The 22033-nt window shown below is 41.2% G+C and overlaps 1 protein-coding gene across 1 annotated transcript in view; it reads right to left on the bottom strand.

Annotated features, from left to right (window-relative positions):
- GPR107 (G protein-coupled receptor 107) overlaps positions 1-21036 on the bottom strand; it is a 33129-nt gene extending 12093 nt beyond the window's left edge. The window contains exons 1-12 of the mRNA XM_058159254.1: positions 20886-21036; positions 13381-13500; positions 13154-13204; positions 7096-7184; positions 6627-6724; positions 6410-6450; positions 5083-5139; positions 4247-4348; positions 3179-3312; positions 1954-2029; positions 880-953; positions 192-309 (exon numbers count right to left, since the gene is read on the bottom strand). Of these exons, the coding sequence (XP_058015237.1) occupies positions 192-309; positions 880-953; positions 1954-2029; positions 3179-3312; positions 4247-4348; positions 5083-5139; positions 6410-6450; positions 6627-6724; positions 7096-7184; positions 13154-13204; positions 13381-13500; positions 20886-21008 (1083 nt within the window). The 5' untranslated portion in view covers positions 21009-21036. The remainder of the gene's footprint in view (positions 1-191; positions 310-879; positions 954-1953; positions 2030-3178; positions 3313-4246; positions 4349-5082; positions 5140-6409; positions 6451-6626; positions 6725-7095; positions 7185-13153; positions 13205-13380; positions 13501-20885) is intronic.
- Between the last annotated feature and the right edge of the window lie 997 nt (positions 21037-22033).

Raw genomic sequence — 22033 nt, 5'->3', positions numbered from 1 at the left:
AGGGCTTGGTGGCGGTCCTAAGTCAAGGGCTACCTATATTTTCTGCCTTCCCAGTTACGAGGTCTCAGAGGAGGCGTTGTGTTAAGTGTGAATCGCAGAAGAGAACGTGCCCCCCTGCCACCAAAGTCACACACAAATTGGGACGCTGCTTACAACGACTCCCAGCCGAGAACTTTCCTGGCCCTTCTCACCTGCAATGGGATGACAATCATGAAAATCTTCTTGTCCTTATCGGAGAGGATGTGCTTAATAAAAGCCCAGCCTGTTCCAATGAGAGCGATGGTGATGAACAGCAGGGCGCCTTTTAACCTGGTTAAAAACACACAAGAACACCGGCGACAGGTTGATTGATGCATCCGGCAATTCCAAGCAGCTCTCAAGCGAAAACAGTTCAAAAAGAGACAAGAGATAACTCTGCAGCGACAATCATCTCCTAAAGGTGGAGCATAGGGCTCATAATGCAAAATAATGATATTTTTAAGGAATGAATAGAGGGACGTGGTGACTCAGTGGCTAAGACGCTGAAGTTGTCGATCAAAAAATCGGTAGTTCAGCAGTTTGAATCCCTAGCACCGTGTTTCTGACTCTAGGGGGCGCTGCTCATCTGTTTCAAAGCCGAAGAGCCAGCGCTGTCCGAAGACGTCTTTGTGGTCATGTGGCCGGCATGACTCAACGCCAAAGGCGCACGGAACGCTGTTCCCTTCCCACCAAAGGTGGTCCCTGTTTTTCTACTTGCATTTTTATCTGCTTTCGAACTGCTAGGTTGGCAGAAGCTGGGACAAGGAACCGGAGCTCACCCCGTTACGCTGCACTAGGGATTCGAACCGCCGAACCCATATTAGATTTGTTTAAATCTACAACAAGACTCTAGAGACTTACAGGTGTGTGATATAATAGACCACAGCCCAGCCCTCGATGGGGTAGCCCTGTGTGGAGATATAGTGGTAATCGATCTGGGGAGGGGAAAAAAAACAGCAGGAGTTAGGGCAAATGTTGGTTATTCAGGCACTAAGCTTTTTAAGCATCCCTATTAAGCTTTCTTACAATAGCCTTCCATTCTAATAAAATTCTAAAAAAGAAGAAACAAATTAACATCTAAATGAAATCCAATACAAATAAAGTTTTGATTTGGTTGACAATTTGGTAAAAAGGGGGTGTCCGTTAAATCCAAATGTCCGTTAAATCCAAACATCCACGAAATCCAAATGTATGCCGTTAACTGTCATTTTGTAAACTGACCAAAGGATATAAAAATGTTAAATACGTAATTATAGAAGTGATGCTGATGATCCAGACTGTTTAATTAAATTTTGATCACTGTTTTCGGGGGGGAGGGGTGAATTCTAAACTAAAATGTTGTTTCTTCCACCCAAAGCCTCTGTGGCTCAGACTGCTAAGACAGTCTGTTATTAACACAGCTGCCTGCAATTACTGCAGGTTCTAGTCCCACCAGGCCCAAGGTTGACTCAGCCTTCCATCCTTTATAAGGTAGGTAAAATGAGGACCCAGATTGTTGGGGGGGCAATAAGTTGACTTTGTATATAAATATACAAATAGGATGAAGACTATTGCTAACATAGTGTAAGCCGCCCTGAGTTTTCGGAGAAGCGCGGGATATAAATGCAAATAAAAATAATAATAATTTAAAAAAAGTCTACGGAAATGGAAGTCTGAAGAATGCAGGTTTTAGTGTAAAACATATTGCTGCTAAATAAAGGAAGTAATCTGTAGATGGTTTATGGCAATTCCTGGAAGTTAAGTGTGGCTGATCATTTGCAACTATCTGTAGAAGAACAATCTTGTCTGGCTAGGAAGGAGCTTCTGAATGGCCTCAATCTTTGTGACACGCAAACTCTTCAGAGGGTTGGCCTTCCGAGGTGCCTTCCAGCCCTAGGACTCTTATGATTCTTTCTCCCTATGGCACAGAAACGAGCGAATCAAGAGGTAACTTACCGCATGGAAGACTAAGGAAAGGGACTTGGTGAAAGGAAGCAAAGCCATTAACCAATGGATCTTAAAAACGTCAGCCCTGTAAGACAAAATGGATAACTGAACGTCAATAAACCCACTCAGGTATTACAACCATTGCAGCATCTTCATGGTCACGGGAGATCATATTTATGACGGTTGCAGTGTCCCCGGGGGGTCCCTTTTTGTGACCTTCTGACCAGCAAAGCCAAGGAGGAAGCGAGATCCACTTCACAACCACGACGCTAACTTAAGAACCGCAGCCGTTCGTTGAAGGGCTGTAAAATGGGGCCAAGCTTGCTTTACGACGGGCTGGCTTTGCAAGGGAAATCTGAGCTCTCTTTGTTTGTCCTATGTGGAGAGGACTATTTGGGGGTGAAACTTCGGGCTGCGCTTCCTAAGTTTCTAGAGAAGAGATTTACCAATAGGCTCCGAGCAGTGGTGAAATGTAAAATTTGTTACTATTGGTTCTGTGGCCGTGGCTTGGTGGTGGGGGGGTTAATGTGACTGGGTGGGCATGGCCAACATTTTTTTTTACTTTTAAAAGCATTTTTACAACCTCTTTGGCCGAAAAGATAGTAGAAAAAATGCTTTTAAAAGGCTCTGGCGATCCCAGCTGAGTTGCCTGATCGTCAGAACCTTTTAAAAGCATTTTTTTACAACCTCTTTGGCCGAAAAGGTAATAGGAAAAATGCTTTTAAAAGCCTCTGGCGATCCCAGCTGAGTTGCCTGATCTTCACGAGGCTTCTTTTCTTTTAAAAGCATTTTTTTTTTGCCTTTAAAAGAAAAAAAAGCCTCTGACGATCAGACAACTCAGCTGGGAATGTCAGAGGAGCCTTTTAAAAGAATTTTTTCTACAACCTCGTCAGCCGAAGAGGTTGTAAAAAAATGCTTTTAAAAGCCTCTGACGATCCCAGCTGAGCTGCGGGATCATCAGAGGCTTTTTTTTTTACTTTTAAAAGCATTTTTTCAGCCGAAGAAAAAATGCTTTTAAAAGTAAAAAAACACAAAAAAACTCTTGATGATCCTGCAGCTCAGCTGGGCAGGGGGGGGGGGGGCAGGGATTTTTGCTACCAGTTCTCTGAACCAACCGCTGCCATCACTACCAGATCGGGCGATCCGGTCCGAACCGGGAGCATTTCACCTCTGGCTCCGAGGGGAGCTTCCTTTGACAAGTCCTCCTCGGGGGAAACCGGTTTGCACGTTTTACCTGAGCTTGCGCAGGGTGTGGATCCACACGACCCCGGCCACAAAGAAGAAAAATGCCATGGAAATGTAGAGCTTGGGGAGTGGGATTTCTCCAGCGGAGAGGTAGCTGTTCGGATTCTTCTCGGTGATCGTGATCTGCAAGCGGAACAGGGGTCATCAGAAAGGAAGAGGTTGGAAGATCCCGCAAAAAGGGAGAAGACGACGGGTGGGTTATGGGACCCCGGCTGGGAGGCTGCTTCGTGGGAGGATCCGTTCCTTCAGGGACAGGAAAACACTCTTCTCCGAGCTAGAAGGCTGGAACTCTAAGTGTCATTTTTCCAAGAAGACATCGTAGAATAATAGAGCTGGGAGGGACCTCGGAGGTCTTCTAGCCCAACCCCCTGCTTGTGTTTCTCGTCGGCCTCCACATCTTCTCGAGATCTGGAACCGTTTCCCTCCCAGGCAATTCCCACAGTCAATGGCTCCTTGGTAGAAACACTGAGGTTGTGTGAATGGGTTAGGATTAATACGGGCCGAAGAGATTTCTCTGTCTCACAATCCTGCTTGGTTCAATTTTTAAAAAAATAATAATAATTAAGGTCCTTATTTATTGTTCTAATGCTTTGTTACAGACATTTTATGTAATGTCTTTTGGCGAGATGAATGCAATACAGGATGGATGGATGGACAGATAAATGAGATATAGAGAGACAGACAGACAGATACTGTAGATAGATACTAGACAGACAGACAGATGAGAGTGAAAGAGAAGATAGGTGGGCGGGTGGATGGATGGATAGATAGATAGATAAATAGATAGAGACAGACAGAGACAGATAGATGATAGAGGCATAGAGAGATGGATGGATGGATAGATGATAGTTAGATAGATAGATAGATAGATAGATAGATAGATAGATAGATAGATAGATAGATAGATAGATAGATAGATAGATAGATGAAATAAGAGACAGACAAGGAGTTTCTCTCTTTGATAAGGAGTTTCATCTGGGGACAATGAAACTCCCAGAAGTAATTCAATTCCTGATTCTTGGAAGGAAACGAGCAAGAGGGGGGAAAAAAAACTTACATCCAGGCGGAAGGGGACCTGTTCAGTCCGCACATTTCCCAGGATGCACTTGTGGAAATAAAGACTATAAAGTCCTTCTTGTTCCTTTGAATGGATGCTGAACTGAAAAACACACAGAAGGGAGAAGGGATGACTTTGGCACAAATTTTGCACAGATTGTTTTATTGGCTGTTTACTTGGTTTACTTATTGTAATTATTTGTTGTCGATTTCGCTACAAATTACTTTATCAGAGACCTTTGGGTGGCTGTGCACAGCAATATATACAATTCCTTTCTTAATTCCTTCCTTCCTTCCCCCCTCCCTCCCTTTCCCTTCCTTTCCCCTCCCCTAAGCATATTTCCTTCCTTCCTTCCTTCCTTCCTTCCCTACAGCCACCCACTCAACCAAGTGACTCTGGGCGGCTATAGAAATTACATAGATTCTGCTGATATTATTTCTCTCTCAAATATTTCCATCAATTGCAAAGCTGTCTCCATTCAGCTTCTGAAGCAGAATGAGAATTAGAAGAATTCTGGATGCGCCTGGATAGCGTAATTCATCTTTCTCCATTATTTTATTGGTGAGATCTTTTTATAAGGATCACTGAAAAACGTTTGAGCTGTACGTTTTGTTGAGCTGAAAAATGATCTGGCCCTCCTAGTGTTTTTGCAACCGCCAGAAAGGCAGATGGAACGCAACCCATAAAATTCCTCGACAATAAAGGCACAGCAACACAAAACAAATACAGGTGATCTGCGTTACTGGCTTAACAACTGCAGGTGATGAACGCAACCCATAAAAAGGTCCTCTACGATAAAGGTTTCATAAGGAATCGTGAGGAATAAAAGCACCTACCTGAAATGAGAAACTATTGTTCCCGCTTTGCATTGGGTGTGTTTGCTCAGCAGGCACCTGGCGGACAAAAATATATATACATGAAGTTTTATGTCTATGCCAAATCAGATCGGATAAATTCTGGTCACCATATTATAAGAAAAGATGCTGGCACTCTAGAAAGGATGCAGAGAAGAGCAACCAGGATGATGAGGGGACTGGAGGCTGAAACAGACGATGAACGGTTGCAGGAACTGGGCCTGGCTAGTCTAGTGAAGAGAAGGATCAGGGGAGACAGGATAGTAATATTCCAATATTTGGGGGGGCTGCCACAAAGAAGAGGGGGGTCAACCTATTCTCCAAAGCACCAGAGGGCAGGACAAGGATATATAGCCCAGTTTAATCCTTGGAGACTCCCTGACAACGAAGTGCCAGAGATTGGGGGTGGTGAGAGGCAGGCAATGAAGTTAAAAAAAAACAAAACCAAAGAGAAAATTTTAAAAGGGATTTTAAACTTTCAAAAGCTTTCTTCAAATCGGTGGTAGCCTCCATAAAAAGTTTTTTTTATTTTTTCTTTTCTTTTACACATATTGTAAATGTATGTTTTCTTATTCATAGATAATCATACATATTCTCTCTAAAGCAAGCACAAAAATAAAACATTTTAATTGCATTTGGAGTTGCTCTTCTGCCCTTTCTTTCCCTCCGTTTTACAACAAACCTTCTTCCCCTCTTTTCCCTCCCTCCTTCTTCTCCTTTCCTACCTTCCTTCTCCTCCTCTCCCTCCTCATACCTCCTTCCCTTTCCTTTCCCCCACTCCTCTCCTCTTTCCCTCCTTTCTCACCTTCTCTCCGACTTATCCCCTAATTTATCTTCCTCTCCTTCTCCTTCCCTCCATCCCTCTCTCTCCTTCACCTCCTCTATCTTACCTTCTATTCCTCTCTTCTTTCTTTCTTCTTTGTTGTATGACGTTTCCCTTGTTTGGTAATCAAGCAATCTTCTGAGATTATATACTTTCTTTTCAGTTTCTTTTCTACTTACCCAATCTATCATTTCATAATTGTACATTTGTATTTGTAATCTTCTCTTCTTCCTCCCCCATCCCCCTTTTCCATTTACTCTGGTGATATCTGGGTTTCTGTTCCTTCATTATCGTTTCTCTCATTTAATTTCCATTTATTAACATTTGTTTATCTATCTATGGTAGCCTCCATAGCAGTGTTGCTTGAGCTTGGCATCCTGAAGATGTGCGGACTTCAGCTCCCAGAATTCCCCAGGCTGAGCATCGCACGTACCAGGACGGAGAAAGGACATTACATCTTCCATTGGGAATCCCGTGGCTGCTTACCTGGACTTCTGTTGTATTGTCCTTAGGTGACTGCTTTGGTTCTAAAAATTGAAGACAAGCAAAGTCAGACACAATTCAAGAAAGGTTGGGGGTGGGGGGTGGGAATGGATATTTTAGATAATCCAACTGGCCTGTGTAGTTTTGCAGAAAGACACACGGTTGTGACCGAGGCCCAAGTAGTGATTACCAAACACAATTCAGTCCTGAACAAACTTACCAGATTTCTCGGTAATTCCTGGAGGACCAGTTGCTTGGGATTCGCCGAAGATAATTTCAGGCAACTGTGGAGTTTTGTTTTCAAACTTGACTTTGACCCTACAAGTGAGAAGGACAACGTTTGAGTTGGCGATCATCAAATGCTTAATGAGAGAGGCCCCCCCAAAAAATAAAAAAATGACCAAGAGCATCTGATGTCCCCAATGTCACAGTTATTTCTTCCAATTTAATTTGTGCCTACATGCACCGTTTATTCCAAAATGAGACATTGGTTTATTGATCATTTTTTTTAATTACGCTTCTTGAATAGATTGATTCAATTCATCCTGGAGGACAAACAACTCTGGCATGCTTTAATTCTCAAATTAACTTGAGCGATGTTTCAAATTCTTTCCTTTTAGGCATCTCACCAAAATGGACTGTGACTCCCAGAATTCCCCAGCCGTCCCCAATTCCCCAAGATTCCTTACAGCTTCTCTGAGAAATCCAGGAGCAGAATGATGACCAAGACTTCATGGCTTGGCTTTTGATTCAAGATGCAATAATCCACTTTTTCATTCTGCCAGAAAAAAAGAAGAAGCAAAGAGAAAAAACAATGGCTACCAACCTGCCTTTCTTTCTTTTTTTTTAATAATTTTTTTTATTTTCTTTTAAGACAAAACTAACATAAAAACATTTTCAATCCCAATGTTCATGGAGGACCTGTATACTGCACTAGTCAAAAAGAGGGCTAGACTTATATTTTGTGAATTTTAAAACTGAAATGGCTACTAAACCACCTAAGACTGGGGGCAGAAGGGGTTCTGAACCAGCTTTAGAAGATCTGATTAAAGAGCAAGGGAAAGTGTCTGAAGAAAGGTTTAAGGAGATTATGGATAATAATGAGAAAATAAGAGAAGAAATAAAAGAGAATAATAAAAAAATAAGAGAAGATATCTTAATGGCTTTTCAAGGTTTGGCAAAAAGACTGGAGGTGGTGGAGGAGGAGGTGCAAGAAATTGTTCAGTCAAATCAACAAATAGAAAATAGAATGGGGGGAATGCAAATCAAATTGGATAAAAATGAAGATCAAGTGGTGGTGATGCAGTATAGAATGATGGAAGGAGCTCTGAGAATTAGAGGTTTGAATGAAGACAAAGGGGAAGATTTAAAAAAAATTTTATCAGAAGCTCTGGCTGAATTTATTGAACTTGATCCACAAGAGGTTGCTTATCAAATTGACAAAATTTATAGAGTTAATTCTTGGATTGCTAGGCAAAAGAAACTTCCTAGAGACATTGTGGTTTATTTTTTGAAAAGAACAGTGAGGAATCAAATTTTGCAAGTTGCTTTTCAGAAAAACTTGAAAATAGGGGAACAGGAGTTGAAGGTTTTGAAAGAGATCCCTCCCAAGATGTTAAGGGATAGAAAAGACTTTACATTTTTTACACAAGAACTTAAGAAATACCAGATTCAATTTAGATGGGAGGTTCCAGTTGGCTTGACAGTGTATTATCAGGGAAGAAGATATCGTATTGACACAGTGCTTAAGGCCAAAGATTTTCTTTCTACAGTGCTGAAATTTGAAATAGAAATAATAGAAAAAAGAATTCAAGAGACTCAAATGGGTGTGGAAGCTGAGGTGATTCCAGTGATGTTACCATCAGAGGAACAACCACAAGAACAAAGACTGACGAGGGGAGCCCTTAAGCGTAAAGAAAAGGAGCAACAAACTCAAAGTAAAGTTCAGGATTCTGCTACAGAAGCGGTGGAGGAGCACGGCCGAAGATACGGGAGGACGATCTTCAGTTGATTGCCCAAAGGCTTCAGCAGCCCAGTAATGGCAAATAAAATCTTGACTTGGAATGTCAATGGTTTGAACTCAGCTCAGAAGAGAAGAAAAATATTTCATTATTTGAAACAATTAAAAATGATGTTATTTGCTTACAAGAAACGCATATTAAATTATCAGATCAAAAGTACCTAATAAACTCAAAGTTAGGTAAACATTTTGTTGCTTCAGCTTTGGAGAAAAAACATGGCATAGTGGTTTATTTGAGAAAAGATATACCAGCCAAGTTAATAGAGGCAGATATTTATGGAAGATATATTGCTATTGAACTTACAATAGAAACAAAAAGGACTCTCTTGCTTGGTATATATGCACCCAACCAGCAACAAGAAAAATTTTATAGAATGTTATATGATAAGTTGATCTATGGGATTATAAATCGTGTATTATATTGGGAGATTGGAATGGAGTAATAGATACACGAAAGGACAAGAGAATTTCTTCCAAGAAGATACCTGCACATGCAAAGCTGCCTAAATCCTTTTTTGATATGATAGAAGATTTTGAGTTAAGAGATGTATGGAGACTGCGGAATTTGGAGGAAAGAGACTATACATTTTCTCTGATAGGCATCAATCCTTCTCACGTATTGATTTTATTTTAATTTCTAATGATTTGCTTTTTAGGGTGAAGAAAACTAAGATATTTCCAAGATGTTTGTCTGATCATAGTCCTGTTTGGATGGAATTGCAATATGGAAAAGAGGGTAGAAGAACTTGGAGATTAAATGAAAATTTGTTTAGATATCAGGATAATGTAAATCAATGTAAAAAGCAGATGAAAGAATTTTTTGATTATAATTTGAATAATGAAACATCGATAGAAATGGTTTGGGACTGCAGTAAAGCTTTTATGAGAGGTGTATTAATATATCTTAATAATAGACAGAGAAATAAGCAACAAAGACAGCGTAGGTATTTAGAAGAGGAAATTTATAAGAAACAACAATTATTAATACATAACCCACATGATCAAAAACTTAAAGATGCAATAAAGTTACTACAGAATCAATTTAATATGATAATGGCTGATCAGGTGGCAACAAATATACAATATGCCAAACATAATACTTTTGTAACGCAAATAGACCTGGTAGGTGGTTAGCATACACTTTAAGGAAAAGACAAAAACAACGTACTATAGAAAAAATAGAATACAAAGGTAAAGAGAGATATCAACAGGATAAAATTAAAAAAGCTTTTTTAGAATATTATACAAATTTATATCTTAAAGATAATATATTGAATAGGGATATTGATAATATTTGAAGGAATATAAGGTTAAAAATTTAACTTTAGAACAAACGGATGAATTGAATCGCCTATAACCTCGGAAGAAATTATTTTGGTAATTAAACAATTAAAATGGGAAAACTCCTGGTACGGATGGGCTTACAGTTAGTTATTATAGGAATTTACAGGATGAGATGTTAGGTCCACTTAAGGAATTATTTAATCAGATACAACTAGGAGGGGAATTCTCATGGAGAACCTCTTTATTTCATTGATACCAAAAGAGGAACAGGATTGTTCTAAACCTGGGAATTATAGGCCAATCTCACTTTTAAATAATGATTATAAGATTTTGTTAAAATAATAGCTAATAGATTAATGTTGATTCTGCAGCGAAGAATTCATAATGATCAATCTGGATTTATAAAAGGGAGACAGATGAGGAATAATGTTAGGCAGATTGTTAATTTACTGGAGTACTTAGAAAAGAAAAATTTTATTCCAGCAGCATTTATTTTTCTCGATGCAGAGAAAGCTTTTGATCGATTGCATTGGGATTTTTTATTTAAATTAATAGAAAAGATGCAATTTGGAGATGGTTTTTTAAGAATAATTAGGGCAATTTATGGAGAGCAAACAGCACAGATTATAATCAATGGTAGCTTAACAGAACCTTTTAAGATTGCGAAAGGAACAAGACAGGGATGTCCTTTATCACCATTATTGTTTATTTTAACTCTAGAACCATTATTGGATAAAATACGAGAAGTAAAGGAGATAGAGGAATTAGAGTTAGACAGTATGAATATAAGTTAAGAGCTTTTGCAGATGATTTGGTGATTACTTTAACAAACCCTATAAATTCTAGTAAATCTTTGTTGGAAATAATTGATCAATATGGGAATGTCTCAGGGTTTAAGGTAAATCAGAAAAGACAAAAGTGATAATAAAAAATATGGCCAGACAACAGAAAGAAAAACTAGAGGAAGTAACAGGATTTGAAATTGTAAAGAAGGTTAAGTATTTAGGGGTTTATATTACGTCATCAAATGTGAAATTGTATAAGAATAACTATGAGGTTTTATGGCAAAAAGTTCAGAAGGAGTTGATTGTTTGGAAAAATTGCAATTATCTTTGCTGGGGAGAATTGCTGCTATTAAAATGAATGTTTTACCTAGATTTTTATTCCTCTTTCAGATGATACCAATAATTAAGAAAGATAAGAATCTTGAGGAATGGCAGAAGGGAATTAACAAATTTATATGGGAAGGTAAAAAAGCTAGGGTTAAAATGAAAATAATTCAAGATTCTCGGAAAGGGAGGTTTAAAATGCCTAATTTTAAATTATATTATGAAGCAGCTGCTCTCTCTGCAATAAGTGATTGGTTTAATTTAACAGAGGACAGAATTTTGAATATAGAAGGTTATGATTTGTTATATGGATGGCATGCATATTTAATTTATGACAAAAAGGTGGACAAGGCCTTTAAAAATCATGTGCTAAGAAATGCCCTTCATGTGTTTGGAAAAATACTCTTATAAACTAAATTATAAGGTTCCTATATGGGCATGTCCTAGACATACAGTAGAAAATATAAACATAGAACAGAAGCAGGAAATGATTACATATAAAGATCTTTTGTATACTGAAAGAGGTAATTTGCAGTTAAAATCTCTGCAAGTATTAAGAGAGGAAGGGAAAAATTATACTTGGTTTCAATATGAGCAATTACATGCTAGATGGAAGGGAGATCAAAAAATTGGTATAGAGCAGAACGAGGGAAATTTGGTAAAGCAAATTAGAAATCAGTCTCAGGAGCATATAAAGAGATTGTATAATGTGTTACTTGAAATAGATTCTGAAAGGGACTTGGTAAAGGACTGTATGATAAAGTGGGCACAAAATTTTCAGGAGCCAATATTATTGGAAACGTGGGAAAGAATTTGGGTTAGAAATGTTAAATTCACGCAGGCACAGAATCTGAGGGAAAATTTTTATAAAATGTTTTATAGATGGCATCTAGATCCTAAAAAATTATCGTGTATGTATCCAGAAATGCAAGCAAAATGTTGGAGATGTAATTGTGATGACGCTACATATTTTCACATTTGGTGGACTTGTAAGGACATAAAGGCCTTTTGGATAAAAATTTGGTGGATTTTACAAAATGTTCTGAAAAAGAAGATAAAGTTCCTGCCGCAATTTTTCTTGTTGGGAATTATTACGGATTGTACAGTAATTGAGACTAAATTGATTTTAAATCTAATAACTGCAGCAAGATTACTAATAGGACAATATTGGAAGAAAAAAGAAGTACCAACAATACAAGAATGGATATTGAAAGTTGCCAATTTGGCTGAGATGGCAAAGATATCAGCCTTTTTGAAAGACAATACGCAAGAAAGATACTTAAAGGAATGGAAAAATGGATTGACTATATTCAACGAGATATCAGACTAAGAGTTATCAGACTGTTTTGAATGATTATGATGTATTATTTTGATTGCTTTTGGGGAAGTTAGGAATTGATGATTGTAGGGTATAATTAAGTTGGGACGAAAACTTTTAGCATATGTTTGTTTTACTTTTAACTATACCTTGTGCTCGTTCCGGGAAGTCGGGGGAGGGGTTGCGAAGGGAGGGGAGGAGGGGGGAAAGGGGAAAAATTTTGTAAAACTTTTGAATAAAAAAAAAAGAGGGCTCTGAAAATATTTACAGACCCCTCGCATCCTGGACATAAACTGTTTTAACTCCTACCCTCAAAACGACGCTACAGAGCACTGCACACCAGAACAACTAGACACAAGGAGAGTTTTTTCCCGAAGGCCATCACTCTGCTAAACAACTAATTCCCTCAACACTGTCAAACTATTCACTAAGTTCTGCATTACTCTTCTCATCATTCCCATCATCACCCATCTCCTTCCACTTATGACTGTATGACTGTAACTTTGTTGCTTGTATCCTTACGATTTATATTGATATTTGTTCCTGATTGCTTATTTGTACCCTATGACTATCATTAAGTGTTGTATCATGAAGTGTCGTGTTGTACCTTGATGAAAGTATCTTTTCTTTTATGCGCACTGAGAGCATATGCACCAAGACAAATTCCCTGTGTGTCCAATCACACTTGGCCAATAAAAAATTCAATTATATTTTATTCTAGGATGAGGAGTCCCTTCAATTAAACAGTTCAAAATAGCTTTTAAAGTCAGCTGGTCTCAGTATGATCCTTGACTTACGGCTACTGCTCGTGTGACTAATGTGTGGCTCTTTGTTGTGGCTGGAAACCAGAGCGAGTCACGTGGCAACCGACAACAACAACAAGTTCTAGCTTGCATGTCGAGTACCAAAGAGATGAGGAATACCAGGACAAAATCTGTCAACTTTTGTCAAAAATACACCGAGCACCAAATTCAAAAGGGCTTCAGAGCAGTTGAGGTAGGACTGTACTTTCTTACCAGGTAAGTGGGAAATCCATCGTTCTGTGTTCGATCTAAGCTGAAGCCCACCTGAAAACAGATTTTTAACGAAGAACAAAGGGTTAATATTCAAGGCTGCCTACAAGTTTTGAAAAAGCAAACAGACCAGCCACCTTTAAGGGACCCGAGAGCGAGTTCAAATTCGAATTGCCTTCTTATTCACTCCTCCACAGTTGTGTGACGGACTCGGGGCACAAGGGACTTACCTGAATGTCTTTGTCGCTCTCTCCCATGGATTTGACCGAGAGGTTGTTGACCGTGACGTTCATGAATCCATTTTGGAAGAAGCCAAATGTGTTGAGGTGGACTTTCTGCCGCAGGTCATCCTGCGAGAGAGGAAACACATTTTTTTTTTTAATAGGGAGCCGTAAGATGAAGAAGGTGGGTGGGGAGCAAAACAGCCCCACCGAACCTTTGTGGAGTCCTAGGTGGCCTCTGAGCATGGTTGTTTTCTTGCAGATGTTTCATTACCAAGCTAGGTAACATCATCAGTGGTAGACAGAAAGGGGTGGGGGTGGGGGTTGATGATATTACCTAGTTGGGTAATGGGACGTCTGCAGGAAAACCACCAGGCTGAGAGCACCAAGGACCTCCCACAATAATAATAATATTATTATTTATTTTTTATTCATTAAACATGAAACTCAGTCAACTGAACATTTAAAAATGCGTCACAAATACCACTGACTGGTGCTAATGGTTGATACAGGTTGCTGCCAGCCTCCTAGGTATCAACCGAGTATCTTCGTAAAATATATTATATTATTATTATCTCTTTTATTCATTAAACACAAAACTCAGGCAACTGATCGTTTAAAAATGCATCACAAATACCATTGACTGGTGCTAATGCTTGATACGGGTTGCTGCCAGCCTCCTAGGTATCAACCAAGTATCTTCTTAAAATATACGACGTTCCGAGTAGTGCAGTTTTTTGCAGTTCCGCTGGTGTTATTGCAGCAATAATAATAATCTTCTCCTTCTTCTTCTTCTTCTTTCTCCTTCTCCTCTTCTTTTCTTCTTCTTCCTCCTCCTCCTCCTCCTCCTCTTCTAACTATGGGAAGTCTATGAAGCAGCAGCTACAGTAATTGCCAAAATACAGGTAATCCCCCACTTATGACCAGTCACTTAGTGACAATTCAGAGTTACAATGGACCTTCCCAGAGTTTACTTACAACCCAGATTTGAACTTCAGACGGCTGTTCACCCTGGTCACATAATTGTATTTTGGGCGACTGGCAACCGGCCCACATTTATGGCAGCATTAAAAGCAAAATAAACCCTTTAATTGCCTTTAATTGTCCTGGGGGCAATGTCAGCGCCCAAGAGTTGTTTTTTGCTTGTTTGTTTTGAGAAGATCATGAAAGATGGATGTTACGGCAGGAAAGAGAGGAACCGTGAGGGTTCTTACTCACGCTTGAAAGTCACCAGCTAGGCTGTCCTCTAACCATCTGTGTTATAATTAGGCACACTAATCACCTACTCATACAATGACACAAATCTCCAACGATCTGCCAGGAGGACGAGACCCCTGATGAGCCACCATCTGGCAGGGTTTGGAGAACGTGGTCCCTCACCGGAGACTCATTCCACAAAAGTCGGAATTCTGGTGGGACTTCCAAGTGATCTGATTATGGAGAAGATGGACCAGAGAGACAGAGTGAGGACAACCCTCCACTCATCTTTATCAGCGCCAACTCTAGTTAACAACAAGAACGAACTGAAGGTTGCCTTCCAGAGTCCTTCAAACACAACGTCAACGTAAGGAAGTGTTGTGGTCCGCCGGCAGCCTGGGGAGCTGGCAATGGAATCGGACAGTGATGAGGCTGAGGAGGAACGTGGGCCAGTCCTGGAGGCTGGGGAAGGCCCAGATGAGGGCTCTGCATCGGAGGCTGAGGTGGGGCCAGGGCCATCGGGGAGTGATGTGTGGACTCCAGAGCCTCCAGAGGCTGACAGTAGTGAGGCAGAGGAACAGGAGGAGCCTGTTCCTAATGCACGCATGAGAAGAGCTGCCAGAAGGCAAGAGCAGCTCAAGCAAAGAGGATGACTCTGGAGTAGGGCCAAGGGATGATTGGCCCCTCCCATAAGGCTTAAAAGACCAGCAACTGCATTTGGGCTCTTTGTTGGAAAACAACATTGACCTGCTCCTTGTCTTGCTGCATTTATTTCTTTTCAGCGTCTTCTGCTTCTGAACTTTTGCCAAGAAAAGCCTTTGGCAGGTTGCCTAATTAGACCAAGGTTGGTGATAAGACTGAAGACTTGTGTTATGAAGAATTTGCTTTGATTTAGTTTGGACGATGCTGAGAATGAGTTAATTCTCAGCTGTTCTAATAAAGTCTGTTTGTTTTTGAACTAAGTGCATCTACTACTATCTACTTGGGCCTGGGTCACAACAGGAAGAGCCTCAAAAGACCTGGCCATTGTAACTCGGAGCAGTCACCAAACAAAACTGTTGTAAGTCGAGGACTAACCTCTATTGTAGGAAATGAGCAGAGTGAAGTGGAAGATGGGGTTAAATGTGTCATCAGTTCGGAGTCGCTGCGCAGCTACAAGAGACCCAAGGGTCCAGACCGCTGTGAATCCCGTTGACCCTTATCTAGCGCCAATTTAGCCCTGACCGTTAGTTGACTAAATTGTGGTATTTACCATATTTTTCAGAATATAAGACACACTTCCCCTCCCAAAAGAGGGTGAAAATTTGGGTGCGTCTTATACACCAAATGTAGCTCCGCCCATCCGCCGGCCCCCAACCTTTGGCCTCTGCCTCCCAGCAATTTGCCTCCTTGCAGCAAACAGCCCGTTTCAGCTTCAGCACAACCTGATTAGCACAAGCAGCTGATTGTCGGTTGGCTCGGCCTCCCGAACACCAGCTGTTTCAGGCTGCAGGGATTGCCATTGCCTATGGCCGCCTCCGTGTGCCCCATTTTCGGCCTCCGCTGTTTTCTGCAAGGAGGCAAATTGCTGGAAGGCAGAGGGAGATATTTTTTTTCTTGTGCTAATCAGGCTGTGCTGAAAATGAAAATGACACTGAAACAGGCAGTTTGCTGTAAGGAGGCAAATTGCTGGGAGGCAGATTTTTTTTTCCTTGTTTTCCTCCCCAAGAAAGGTAGGTACGTCTTATAGTCCAGAGCGTCTTATACTCCAAAAAATACAGTAGGTTGCAACAATAATGTTGCTCTGAAGCCAAAAATTGTTCCTGGTTATTTGCACCTGACAACTAACTGTAACACGAAGAGGCACTGAGTGGCTGTCCTGATTCAGCAGGAATCTTTTTAGCTTATGCCTGCAGTATGTCAGGCTGCAAGGACCAAGGAGGACATGTAGAATGACTTCTGATTTCAAGTTTCCTTCATTTGTTTCTCACCTCCAGGCAGAAGTCTTGCCAAACGAAAGCAAGTAGCTTGCGTCACTATGAATATAACTCTAAGAATTGCTAGGGAGGCGCTGTTTGAACTCTCTTCCTCCCAACCAACCCATCTAAGCTAGTCTGTCTCTTGGTCCTCTGGAATGCAGCCCCTCCCTCCTCCTGGGAATCCAGAGTAAGCTCTCCACGGAAGGTATATTCCTAACTTTGGAAGCGCAATCGGATTCGCTTCGTATTTATTCAGAAAGGACTTGTGACTAAGATGCTGAGGAAGCAACGCGAAGTAAATTGGGTGGCAGTATTGCTCCAGCAGTAGAACATGGGAATGACTTTAGGAGGTGGGAGGAGGAGAGGCTACTCGGGGAATGATCAGATAAAAGAGCGAATAGCCCAGAGCTGCATAACGGACAGAGAAAGAAACTCAGAAAGGAATTTCCCTAACAGTCTCAGACTGTAAAAGAGAAAGTGGGAGATTTGTACCTTCAGACGTTAAAAAGATTTTTATGCTTTCCTGCATACATTATAGGCTTAATTATTTCACCCCTGTTTCTAGGCCATTCGTAAGATCTTTCTGGCAGACCAATCCTCACAACATCTGGCACAAAATCAACTTTTATATTCTTATCAAAACCAAGAATCGTTGCAAGATTAAAGTACAAGACATCTGTGAAATTCCAACTTAGTCTACCGCAATATATATATATATATATATATATATATATATATATATATATATATATATATATATATAGTTTCACTTTAGCGAAGGAACATTTCACAATATTGTCAACTCATCAACCAATATGATGACATACCAACGAATTCCACCCCCCAGCAACAATATCAAACGCTGAACTGATATATTACAAGATTAAGAATTCTGGCTAATGTCAACAATGCCTTACTGGATGTTCTGAACAAAAATAAAAGAGAATAAATTATATTTTCAATTGCAACGTTAAGCCTCGGTAGCTGAAAAGAAAGTTGTATTGTAAACACGGTCACTGTTGCGTTAAAATAAACAACCTTAATACGTTTGAGGTTCTTACTGTTCTTTCAGAAAATGACATATATTTTCTGAGAATTGCGGTTATGAAGTAAAGGAAAACTGTATCCACGATCAAAGGAAACCGGTGCCTAGTTACACTTTTTACAATTCAAGGATTCCAAAAGCAGCTCAATAGGAAACAATCTGCTAAAATAATAACGGATCAACTTAACTCCCAGCTAGAAATTTTAAAAAGCCACTTAAAATTAAGCAGTGTCACAAATATTAATAAATGTGAGTGGTGTAGGGGCCTAGAGGTGGACGTTCTCTTCTCCCAATCAGGAGGCTGTGAGTTCGATCCTAGGTAGAGGCAGATATTTCTCTCTCTGGGCACGATGAGAATATATATCTGCCGAACAAAACTCCGCACTGGCGACAGGAAGGGCATCCGGCCAGTAATCACTCAGCTCCATTCAGTTGCCCAGACTCCACCCCGCAAGGGATTATGGGGGTCGTTAAAAGATGATGATGGTGACAGATACAGATAAATGTAGCATGAACAAACAGAAGGATCATCCTGAATATCTCCACTTATGCATTTTCCACACTTGTACAGTCTTGCTAGACATTTTACTCGAAAGACACTCCAGGTAGTAATTCAAGAAATGATGCCTTCCATGGACATCTGCCAAAAAACTGACTTTTAAAGAATACATTTAAAGTTTGGCGATTCAACTCTGGCCGGTTGTTTCATTTCTGCAAAATTCCTGCTAGTCAATAAGATTTGACCAGATATTTGACAGCGACGATATTGGATAAAAGTCTTCTCAGATAAAGTTTCCAAATCCTAAAGGATGATGGTCTGGGGAGTACCAGCCTGGAGGGACTCAGGTGGGGATGATGGGACTGAGTAGCTCGAAGGGATTCCAGGCTGGGGATGATGATGGTTGGTAGGGTTGGTAGGAGAGCCCTAAAGGAATCCAGATGTGGATGATGGGAGGCTGGAGGGTATTCGGCTGAAGAGATTCCAGCTGGGGAAGATGGGACTGAGTAGCCTGAAGGGCAATCAGGCTGAGGATGATGGTGGTTGGGGTAGGACAGTCCTAAAGGGATCCAGATGAGGATGATGGGACTAGGATGTACCAGCCTAAAGAGATTGGGCTGGGGATGGTGGGAGTGGAGGGTAATATTAAGAGATTCCAGGCTGGGGATGATGGGGGCTGGGGTACAACAATCTTATAGGAATCCAGTCAAGAGTGATGGGACTGGGGTGCAACAGCACTAAAGGATTCCAGGCTGGGGATGATGGGACTGGAACGTCCCATCTTGAAGGAAGTCAGATGGGGAGGATGGTTGTCAGGATACAAATGTCCTAAAAAGAGAATCTAGCGTGGGATCTTCCACGCTGGGGCTGATGGTTTTTGAAGCACAACAGTTGCTAAAGCAACCCAGCCAGGGATGATGGGACTGGGGCGTACCAGGCTGAAGGGACTCAGCTGGGGATGGAGGTGTAAGAAGGGATTCTGAAAAAGTTAAAGCATTTTGGATTAAAGTATGGTGGATCATGCAGAATATTTTGAAAAAGAAGATTAAGTTTACTCCGCAGTTCTTTCTACTAGGAATAATTATGGACTACACAGCTATAGAGACTAAATTGATTTTGAACTTAATAACAGTTGCAAGACTTTTGATTGCTCAGTATTGGAAGAAAGAAGAATTACCTACAATCGAAGAATGGACACTCAAAGTATCAAATCTGGCAGAGATGACAAAAATCTCCGCTTACTTGAAAGACTATACACTAGAAAAATATATTCTAGAATGGAAAATGTGGATTGATTATATTTAAAATAAGTATCAGATAAAAAAAATATTGAATAGCATATGAGTAAATTTAGGAAATATTTTGTATTAGATATATTTTGAAGGAGAGGGAATTGAGAGTGTGACTAAGTGTGGTGTGACTAGAGATTATAATTTAGGAATTATTTTGGATTATGATTGTTAGTTTTGATACCCTGCATTTTGTTCTGGGAAGTCGGGATGGGGGTGGGGGTAAGGGGAGGAACTGGGGGTTTGGTAGAGATGGAGTGATGGTTAATGTACAGGGATTATTGAAGAAATATAATTAATGTAGGATCGGGTCTGACCAGTTGCCATTTTAGAACGGTGAGGAGGGAGAAAAGAGAGAGTAGGAGGTAGGAAAGAGGAGAAGAGGAAGGAAGAGGGATAGTAGAGGGAGAAGGAAGGTGTAGGGTGGAGGGAGGAGCGGATGTAGATAAGAGAAGGAGAGGAAGGTTTGGAAAGTAAAAGAAGGTAGAAGAGGGAAGAAGGTTAAAAAGGGGGGGATGACTGGGCAAGCCCGACTAATTGTATATAACTGTACATTGGATGAATTATTTGATATGATTGTAAAAATAAAACTTTTTATGAAAAAAAAAAAAAAAAAAAGAAGGGATTCTGGCTGGGGATGATGGTGTTTAGAGTAGAAGAGTCCTAAAGCAACCCAGACAGGGATGATGGGACTGGGGCGTACCAGGCTGAAGGGACTCAGCTGGGGATGATGGGGATGAGGTGTAAGAAGGGATTCCGGCTGGGGATGATGGTGTTTAGGGTAGAAAGGTCCTAAAGCAACCCAGCCAAGGATGATGGGACTGGAGCATAACAGACTGAAGGGACTCAGCTGGGGATGAGGTGTTAAAAGAGATTCCGGCTGGGGATGATGGAGTTTAGGGTAGAAAGGTCCTAAAGCAACCCAGCCAAGGATGATGGGACTGGGGAGTATCAGGCTGAAGGGACTCAGCTGGGGATGAGGTGTAAGAAAGGGATTCCGGCTGGGGATGATGGTGTTTAGGGTAGAAAGGTCCTAAAGCAACCCAGCCAAGGATGATGGGACTGGGGAGTATCAGGCTGAAGGGACTCAGCTGGGGATGATGGAGATGGAGGTGTAAGAAAGGGATTACGGCTGGGGATGATGGAGTTTAGGGTAGAAGAGTCCTAAAGCAACCCAGCCAAGGATGATGGGACTGGGGAGTATCAGGCTGAAGGGACTCAGCTGGGGATGATGGAGATGGAGGTGTAAGAAAGGGATTCCGGCTGGGGATGATGGAGTTTAGGGTAGAAAGGTCCTAAAGCAACCCAGCCGGGGATGATGGGACTGGGGCGTACCAGGCTGAAGGGACTCCGCTGGGGATGAGGTGTAAGAACGGATTCCGGCTGGGGATGATGGTGTTTAGGGTAGAAGAGTCCTAAAGCAACCCAGCCGGGGATGACGGGGCTGGGCTGGGGATGATGGGGCTGGAGGTCCGGGGGAGGCGGGGGCTCCCTCCGCGCGTCTCGGCGCCTCCTCGTCCTCCTACCTTGAGGGTGAGATGGTGGAGCCGGGCCTGCGCGGGGCCCCCGGAGAGCAGCCCGGCCAGGAGGGCCAGGAGGAGCCGGCAGAGGAAGCCGGAACCGCCGCCGCCGCTCCCTCCCGCCGCCATCTTCACTCCAGCGTCAACATCGCCCCCGACGTCCTCTTCCGGGGTTAAAGGTCGCCGCTTCGCGGGACTTCCGGTAAGGGGAGAAGCGAAAGCGGGCGGACCATAGAGAGGCCGGGCGGAGAGAAGGGCGACGTCTCAACTAGCAGCCGCTGCTCTCTTCGCGCCTGGAGAGAAGGCGGGTGTCCCAAAGGGCGCCCTCTGCCGCCCCTCAAAGGTGCTGCACCCCGTCAGAGAGATCACGCCCGCATCTTGAAGCCGCATTTCATGGCTTATGATGAGGTTTTTAATAGAGATCTTTAGACCGAGATCTATAGAGAGAGATAGGTAGATGGATGGATGGATGGATGGATGGATGGATGGATGGATGGATGGATGGATGGATGGAAGGAAGGAAGGAAGGAAAGAAAGAAAGAAAGAAAGAAAGAAAGAAAGAAAGAAAGAAAGAAAGAAGATAGATACTGTAGATAGATAGATAGAAGATAGATAGATAGAAGATAGATAGATAGATAGATAGATAGATAGATAGATAGATAGATAGATAGATAGAAGATAGATAGAAGATAGATAGATAGAAGATAGATAGATAGATAGATAGATAGATAGATAGATAGAAGATAGATAGATAGATAGATAGATAGATAGATAGGTAGGTAGGTAGGTAGGTAGATAGAAGATAGATAGAAGATAGATAGATAGAAGAGAGAGAGAGAGAGAGAGAGAGAGAGATAGACGATGGATGGATGGATTGAAGATAGATAGATAGATAGATAGATAGATAGATAGATAGATAGATAGAAGATAGATAGATAGATAGATAGATAGACGATGGATGGATGGATTGAAGATAGATAGATAGATAGATAGATAGATAGATAGATAGATAGATAGATAGATAGATAGATAGATAGATACGATAGATGGATAGAAGATAGAAAGAAAGAAAGAAGATAGATACTGTAGATAGACAATTAGATAGATAGATAGATAGATAGATAGATAGATAGATAGATAGATAGATAGATACG

This window comes from Ahaetulla prasina, chromosome 16, assembly GCF_028640845.1.
Source record: "Ahaetulla prasina isolate Xishuangbanna chromosome 16, ASM2864084v1, whole genome shotgun sequence".
Lineage (NCBI taxonomy): Eukaryota > Metazoa > Chordata > Lepidosauria > Squamata > Colubridae > Ahaetulla > Ahaetulla prasina.
Note: the sequence above shows the minus strand (reverse complement) of the source record. Positions and strands in the feature narration are given on the sequence as shown.